At 33.1% G+C, this 9,642-nt stretch overlaps 1 protein-coding gene across 1 annotated transcript; it reads right to left on the reverse strand.

Annotated features, from left to right (window-relative positions):
* Positions 1–5,134: 5,134 nt before the first annotated feature.
* On the reverse strand, positions 5,135–6,523 carry LOC149482725 (uncharacterized). Its single transcript, XM_089703550.1, has 2 exons — positions 6,316–6,523; positions 5,135–6,039 (listed from the first exon to the last, which is right to left on the reverse strand). Exons 1-2 carry the CDS (start codon positions 6,347–6,349, stop codon positions 5,135–5,137), a joined length of 939 nt encoding a protein of 312 aa, XP_089559676.1. The 5' UTR covers positions 6,350–6,523.
* Between the last annotated feature and the right edge of the window lie 3,119 nt (positions 6,524–9,642).

Genomic DNA, 9,642 nt, shown 5'->3' on the forward strand with positions numbered 1-9,642 from the left:
CCATTACATCGTCTCCTTTTGTTTGGGAAAGGATTGTACGTAGGTATGATTAGCGTTTTCGCAATTAGTGTGTGACGATCTTATTTCGTTTTAATGTATCATTTTATTTAATTTTATATTGAAACATATAATTGTTTATCAGTTTAATTGTAATACATAGTTCATTATAATAATAAATATACACTAATTGTAATTGTTTCATAAGCAATGGATACCTTATTTTAAATGATATAAAATAACAAATGAAAGAAACCGGAAGGTAAACTGATATTTTAATATGCTGTGCTCTTTGTTATTGAAGATAAACACCGACAATTTAATGATCTATATTTGCAGTAAATATCGAATTTCTTGTAAGTGCGGTGAGCTTGAGCAAATGAAGTGTAAAATTAGCGGGTTTGATTTAGTTTTGGTTAGATATTTCAATAATAAACTGTAATATTTATTTATTTTAAATTGCCTAAGATTGAGTTCGAATATGTGTATTAATTATTATTTTCAGAATTTGACATTTAGCTACGATATTTTTTGTACCTGCTATATGAATATTATTATTTTAGGTACTAGCTCTACAAATAATAAATGTTATTTTAAAACTTAACAAACGAAGGAAATTGTTTCATAAAACAAAACCCGAAGACCTACGCAATCAATGCTGAAGTTAGAACGATTGAAGCAGAATTTTGACATACCTCTGCGATTTATTTACTACGAAACTTTGCTTATAAATACCTACTTACACCCTCTATAAATCGTACATTCTCAATCTAACGCAAAATCATTCACAAGCCATAAAAATACTGGAACCCTCATTCTACGTTCGGAGCGGATAATTGGTCAGTGATCTCACAGTTATCAAGTCCCTAGATCTGTAACACATGAACAAATAAACGTTCACATTCGTCGCACCGCGAAACACGAAATTCCTCACGATATCGTGTAGGTCAAATAAAAGAATTTGGTCCTTTAACAATAACATAATCGGATGCGCCGGCGCCGGCCGGGCGAACGTTTCACAATGCAAGAAATATTATATCAAATGTGGCAAGCGTGTGTCGGTCAATCCGTGTTCCGTATAATATTTCAAAAAATATTACATATAGTTTAATGTTGTCTGTGTATAATGGATGGAAAATGAATATAATTGTTGACTATATTATAATCCATACATTTATTAAAACAGTCCTTAACGAATGTAGGTAAGTATTTACATAATTAAAAAATGTTTCGGGGTTTTTGTAAATTTAATAAAGATCCCTAATTGTAGATATTAATTTCGTAAACGTGTGAATGAGGGACCACAAAAGGTGTAATAATATAAATCACACTTATTTTTATGACAGCTATCGTCTTCCTGGATCGAAGTTTTACTTGATATACAGCTATATAAATATTGTTTGGGGAATAGAAAATGTTATGTCAGGATTGGCAAAATATTACCTTATTATAATCCTCATATTGATATTGTTATTTGTTACATATTAAAAACTAAAGTAAGTAAGTATACAAGCTCCATATTTTCTAGTGTTAGAATATTACTTGTAGTTTTTAAGAAACTCATTGACAATAATTATTATTTTCATTGATCAAGTACGTGCAACGTTGTTTATAATTTTTTCAACCGAAATTGCTCACTTTGATACTTAACTTTAGTACCTATTAGCAGTATATCTTATTGCCTGAAATATCCTTGCCTCAAAATGAAATAATAAAAAAAATCACTTTCTGTAACTTAATTTTTTCCTGTGAAATCATCCTTCATATTATGAATGGTGACAACATAAAATATAACGTAAATTTTACCTATTGACTAATAATAGCTTATATGTATATGAAATTACATCATTAATTTTCCAATGATTGTACTAACAAGACTACTTTACTTTATACTCTTTACTATATTATAAATATAATATAGATTATAAATAATTCTAGTTTTCCGGCAGAGCAGAGATGTTTCATGGCGGTAAAATGTAGCCTATGCTAGGCTCTATCTGCCGAACTTTCAGATAGAAAAAAAAACAAATAAATACACTATCTAATAATTTATCCGTGTTTAATTATTGTTACTTATAATAATATATGAAATTTTAGTCTAGGTTTTCACATAAACAAAACGCAGAAAATACAAACCATTTTTATTATGATACGATATTAATCATTTTTATATATCTAGATTTCTTCATTAAGGCGAATTAATATTTGTTCTCTTAATATAATAACCATATATTCGCCACTAATTTCACACTAATTAACTTACCACCAAAAAAATTAAAATTGCGTTAGACGAACCGTTTCTGAATTAATCGGACATAATTAATAAAGCTTCTAAAACAAACTCCACCGGGCTCCTGACCGAGTTTGAATAATTTTATTTGTTATACCACGAACACAAATTTTTATGCACTTGAAAGAAATCTGTGTGATCTTTATTGCTAAAACGATAGGGTTCAAATTTGATTAGTTTACCTTTTTAGATAGCTAGTATACCGTTTATCTTTGTGTGTATCTGTGAGGCTTTTTTGTAACAGCATTCCGGACAAAACGCGTGTTGTAAAGAGCCCCCGACGTACCACCCATTCATACAGTGGTGACCTATTGAGAATGATCGGGCTGGAATAATATGGATATTACTAGACAATATTTATAAAAAATATTTTTATATTATTAAATTATTCAAAAAGCATTGATAATGTAAATAAATCAATCTAAATAAATAAATAAATGTTATATATTGTAAGATTGTCTTTCATTGTATTCACGTACTTAGAGAATACAGACTAGAGATTAATAATTAAAATCTTATACATAAACCTGTAAATGCATAACTCACACTTTCCGTATAAGAGGTAACAATATACATGGTTAATACTTTGGGATTAAACAGGATAAAAAAGCAACATCTTCTCCTATATATCAATAGCACAAGCACCTCTATCAATATTTTTACCATAAATCTCTATCATAAAAAATACCATCACCCTCATGGGGCATATCCACATTTTGATAACGTCTAAAGCCCACACGCGGTTCGAGACAGCCTCTTATAAAATCGACTTTAGAACGACACTTGGATCCTTTGTTGTCGATGGCCTTGAAGGGACAAATTTACGATCGTTGAGAACATAATGAGCGTCAGCACTTCTATTAACACCTCTGCTCAATGAACATCTTACTTGGACTTAGTTTCAATGCTAGAAACAATAGCTTTGAAGTTTGATGTATGCTGCCTTGATACATCGCACAGGGTGGCAATCGTCATGTCTGCAGCGTTTATATGTCGGTACAGATCTTCATGTTTGTTATTTTATATTCTTACCGAAATTGAAGTCATTCCTACGAATAATATTTGAAATATTAGGTACTATTCAATAGGAATATTAAATGATTTTCATAAAAAAATAAGAAAATTTTAATTGAAAATTATGTTAAAAAATGCTTATTAGATTTATGACAAAGTATATAAAAAATTAAAGTCAAATAGAAAACCTACTAATGAATCGCGTCATAGATTTCATGCCCAATATGACCCTAATCTTCAATAGAGGAAGGATGATGCGTGTAATTACTAAATGGATGGTTGGTAACAACACGACACAACGGAACACCTCCCTTGACACCTTTCAATAAACCCAATGTCCAAAAATGCTATGATTTTTAAAGAATTTCCAACACAACGTCCGAACGAAATAAAATAACAATTTATGAGCACTTCACCCCCGCTGTAACCATTCAAAGCCCAATAATTGTATATTCTTTTACAGTAGTGTGCCGTTTATTTTGTATGGTCGATGAAGGCAGCGGGAAGAAAAAAATGCATTCAACGAAAATCACAGGCGCCTTTAATCACCGCTATTGAGATCTACGCGGGATCAAAGCGACCCGGCGCCACCACGAAATCACCCCTCAAAATATTATTATAGAGTCCAATTTGGGATTCGATTCGCCCACCTTTTTTGCGGCCGAACGGATGCTCGTGTCAAACGGTTTAGTATTTTGAGTTTGTTTTGAAAATTCTTTTATCTGATGCATTATTTGCCGTTTCCATTGTTACGCTTGTTCATCTGCCCATATCGGGGGGCGATTTGTTGGCTCTAGGGGTTGGCTGGAACTGTCTTGTCGCAATAATTTAGATGTCAAATTGTGGATGTGTGCGTTCAGCGCAAAACATTATTATATTATTTATGAGTTGGGTGAGTGCAATGTAAGGACGGCGGCTTTGACGGCGGCTACCGAGGATCGTTGGTGGCATATCTGTTAATGATCAAACTTTTTCTAGACTCTGGAATTCTGTTCATGATAAATTATATAAATATCCTTTTTTCAGTTTCAAGTTTATTTGACTAGATAATAAATGACTAGATAATATTTAATACAAATTTTCATTTCAATGTTTCATACCCCTTTCCACCCGGCCGAAAAAAGTTTCGAATTTCGTAAAAAAAACACATGGAGCCAATTTATGATACCTAATAAGCTCTAGAAAAAATAAGGAAAAAAATCGGAAAAGCACAGTTTCCCGGAAAATGACATGCACGATCGTGCATTTCAGGAATAAGTTGCTATATGCATGATCGTGCATGTTCGAAAACTTGAAGGAATTATAAAACAGTTTTATCATAGAATCAACATTTATTAGCAGAAATCAACATCAATTATCAAGAACCAACATTTATTTAGTAATATAAGTCTTAATTTTTTTAATCAGCCTAATCAGTTTCTACAGTTTTCATCAACTTATGTCTAATTAGGAACATTTTAGGAAAATCACTATCAAAATACTTAGGTCTGCTTAGTATGATAATCTTTGAAGCAGTTTTGGTTGCGTGCGATGGAAAGATATGTGTTGCATTTGATGCAATGTAAAAATGTATGTTTGCAAGTCTCATTTTAACAGAATCTTGGCGATTTCAAGTCATCTGACATTGGTAGATGGTCGTAACCATCATAGCGCAATGTGGTTGCTGGTTTCATAGCCTTGCGGTGCTTTTTAGGTGCGACAACCTCTAGGATATCATCATCACCAGATTCGCGACGTCTCTTGTCAGGTGTCCTTATCAGAACATCTCCTATTTCCAGACGGAAATCCAGCAGGTCCATGGTATTTTTTCGAAGCAGATTGTTGGCTTGACAGTCAATTTTGTACGCCCGCCAAGAATTTACCAAGGCGAGATCGCAGAAATGTATCAGAACTTTGAGAGAAACCTGATCGCCAGTCCATTGAAAGTCGTAGATATGGAATACAGCCCATGATTACATGAACCCCGATCAATTTCATTATCTCAGTCGTTTTCAGCTCTCTTCCAGTCTTTCGAAGGATATAGTTATTGGTGCATACACTGACATGCTCAAAGAACTTATCGTCAAAGTATTCCATGTAGTAATCCATGGGATCTCGAACTGGCCTAACAGGAGTGTCCTCATAATCATGTGGCTTGTCTTGGAAAGACACCGCTTTCCAAGTGTCAGGGCGAGAAGACTGAGGCTCGGATCTAGCTAGTCTAGCTGGACTACTTTCTTGAGCTGAAACATCTGCTACAGCCACATTTCTAGATTGCCTTAGTTGTATATATACCAATCTGGAAGATGACTTGCGCCTGGATGAGCTTGAGGAACTAGGTCCAGGTTGTGCAGCTACAGCATTGGTGGATCGTGTTGATTTGGGTCCGGAAGACCTGGATCTAGCGACAGAAGGTGGGCCCGATGGAGAAGAAGGTCCCGGTCGAGATTCTTCACGAAGACTAGCAGACGTGGGTCTTTTTTTATTTGTGGAAGTCCTAGTTACCTTTGCAGATGGCCTGACGCTAAAGACGGGCCTTGAATTGCTCCTGGGTTCCATTTCAATAGTTGAGTCAGGGATCCCCTCTTTGTCAGCCTCATCATCATCTTCGTCACAGCCATCATACATCCTTTCGAAGAAAGAGGGATCGAATTGGGGACCTTCGCAATCCAAATCAGTAATTTCTTCTATTTCTGAGTCATTTCCATCGCCTAAAGTCTCCAAAACATTCGAAATCTGGTCTTCGTTCAAGGAGATGCCTAAAAACAAAAATTAAAGTAGAAAAAAAACATAAAACAACTTAAATTGGAGGAAACAAACCAAATAACGGAACCACACACTTTCAATCTATACCTCCGGCCAACAACCGAAGGCACACGAATGTGCATATTTAAGTTTCGGCCCTAGCCATTGCTTACTACTGCATGCTTTTATCGTACAGCCATTTTATTTTATTAGATAGGATCTTTGTCTATGGAAAAAGCCAAAAATAATGCCTATTTACCGTACAAAAACAAATAGTAAAAAATACTTACGCGAGGCGCGCTTCCCACCGAAAAACGCAGCCATCTTTGAACGAAGCTGTGGTCAACTGGCCGGTCACGAGGTCATGGTAATCTTTTTTACGTTGAAGTACATAACATGCACGTTCGATCGACGTCGGTTGCGTCGCGGAAAACCTGTTGGTGTGTGCTCAGGATTTTTTCAAAGTCAGATGCACGATTGATTCAGCTCGGGTGGAAAGGGATACACGGTACTATTACTGCCTTGATAAATTATGAGAATAAGAAGAGAGAGATTACTTTTTTATCCTAGGTATATTTAAAGACTATTAGTCCACTTAACTTACCTACGTTTCGTAGCACGCGTTACGCATGTCGCCAAACATCAGTTAACAAAAGACTTCAACGGCCACAGAAATGTTAATTTTCGGTGTTTTAGCGATGTAATATTTCGACGAATTAAAAATTTATAAAAATAATGCATTGAATGTCATCTTAAAAAAAAAATGTAAGAGTAAAGCCTGAATAATGTTTGTATAATTAATTTTCCACTTTAAATAAATAAGATACATACTAATTTGTAACTCTTTTTTATAATGAAGAAATTTTCTTTCATCTTTGTGATGAAAAAATAAATCAATCTTACCTTCAGAAAGGATGTAATGTGAGTAATGCAAAACTTATTCAATAGAAAATAATACTTTCTTTAATTATTATAACAGTTATGACAATTCATGGAAATGTAATTAAAAGTACATAATTTGTTTTTAAATACGTACATCAGATATAAATACATATATATGTATTATTTCAGTTCCTTATTAGTTTTTCTTTACAAATTCAGTAGTAGATTTGACAAAATCATTAACTTCAATTATTGCTGTCCTATAGTACATTCATTGTTTTATTTTATAATGTAAAATTATGCATTTAAAATACAAAAAAAAAACAATAAGGATTGTAAGGATAATTATAAGAGATTTTAATTTTCCGCACATGAATAATTCTTAGAAATTAAACCATGCACAACCATGCACCATAATATTATTATGAAGTTATGAACTAACTAGGGGTATTTAACCCATCACAGATTATGAATTAAATTAAACTAAGTGATGCTCTACCAATCTTTTACCACCATAATTTATTCATCTTATAATATTTAATAACAATACATATTTTATAACACAATATCTATTCCATTGACCATTGATCAGCTCTTTATTGAGATTTTAATTTCAAGATCTTATCAAGATATACCTACTGTATACCATTATATAACTATACGAGCGGTAATCGTTTATCGTGATTGTAAATTCAATCGGACGATAAATCGTTTGTCACGTTTATAAAAACACAATTGCAGATGTAGCCAGATGTCCGCGCATGCGCGGAGACAGGTGTTCGGATTTTGGACAAATGTTGATAAGGAACACAGTCGTTGAACGTTTTTTCATTAGATATCGATGATGATTGGGGCAGGATTTATTTATTTATTTATTCTCTTTATTGCTCTTAAAAATTACAAATTGAGACTTAATCTAGGATACGTTGTAACAAACGGCGGCCTTATCGCTAAATAGCGATTTCTTCCAGACAACCGGTTGTATAGAGAGAAATTAAGTAAAGCACCATATTCTGAATTTGATCTCTGATGTTATTATAATTATTATGTAATTCTTAACTAATGTGAACTACAATATACTGTACGAATCTTGGTTAACTAAAGATTTATATTCATGATCTCTTTAGCTTATTACTCCCTAAAATATCACTACTTTCAATATGGTTCCTTTGAATTCTGTTAAAAGTATAATCATATTTTAGACGAATTTCCATCCAATAATGATAATTATTTTTATTCCACATGGAATTAAATTCATACATTCTTTCCGAAATTTTATGTAACTAATTAATTATCAAACACATACATATATAAAAGCAATTCGATTTATCTCCCTCATTTAATAGTCATTCCGCATACTCTGTTAATCATAAAATCCAAAACAAAAGCGCATCTCGTTCAAAATATCAAATTACCGGGCCGTTAAAACCCCTGTCCAAATATTTAGTATCATAAAACCGATTTAAACTTAATATATAGCACAATCGGAACACACCATTTGTATTCGTCAAGGATAAAAGTTATAAAAATATTATGTTCATTTTAACTTCTTCTGTTAGAAATTAAAAGCTCGCCTCCGCTTAGATCGCGCGTCACGTACGAATGCTATAATGTGGTCCTCGTATAAATTAAACACACTAACGTGTCATTCAACCATTTCGTACTCAAATAATACAACCCGTTTAAGTATTTGTCGCGAATGACATCGGTAAAGGAAATAGAAAATGTCATATCTTCGACGTTATAATCTCAACATTAACATATGAAAACGCATGGTCAGTAAAAATCGAAAATCGATTTGGTGTCGTCATAAAAAAGACATCAAAATCAATTTATGAGTGTGCAATATAGCACCGGAGGCATTACTCGAATAACGTATAATCCTCACCGCCACTTGTCAAACGACGGTCTTTATAATATTATGACAATAAAAAAGTATTCATTGAGACAATAGTGGAGTTAGAGCACACAATAAATTTTGACATGGTCCATTTATCACGGCCGATAATCATCGGGGAACGCTCGCACGCGGGCCGAAATTCTTTTGAGATTTGTTCACCTAATTCTGTCGATAATTTAATGTAAATTAAGTTTAACAAATGTGCATGTTAAATATGTGTTGGATTTTTATACATCCTTTTTATGTATCGAACATTGAGCTTTGTGAATCGAAATTGGGAGGTATATGGTTGGTAGGTATCTGTTTATTTTATGTTATCTTTTTTCATCAAATGCATAAGGAAGTTTCATTTGATTGAAACGAATTAAAAACCTATTAACTGACATCATAAGTTGTTTTTATTATTTAAGGACATGAAAAACATCTCTTAACGTGTAAATTAAACCTTGAAATTTATTATTTATATTATTTTAGCACATTATATCATTACATTCTAATAATAATGCGTTTTAATGTTATGGTAAGCACAATCGCACATACATAAAAAAGCCCCCAAATATTTTTGTTTATACAACGAGGGTTAACCTGAACCAATCGGTGTTGTTATCTAAAGTCCCTTCCCTTTAAACCCCAAAACTGAGCACGCTTTTCAACTCGCCAAAACAATTTCTACGCCCAATTATTCGATCTATTATCGTCCTATAAACATCCTTATTTATGACATATATTCCCGTTCTCCGTTTTTATAGCCACTAAAGTATGAAATTGCGCATTAGTAAACCTTTCACACCGCAGTTCATATCAGTGAAATACATAACTCGAGATTTAGTTTGAG

This window comes from Colias philodice, chromosome 14 (assembly GCF_061535455.1).
Source record: "Colias philodice isolate Cphi_HAF_F1 chromosome 14, ilColPhil1 Martin Lab GWU primary, whole genome shotgun sequence".
NCBI classification, from domain to species: domain Eukaryota; kingdom Metazoa; phylum Arthropoda; class Insecta; order Lepidoptera; family Pieridae; genus Colias; species Colias philodice.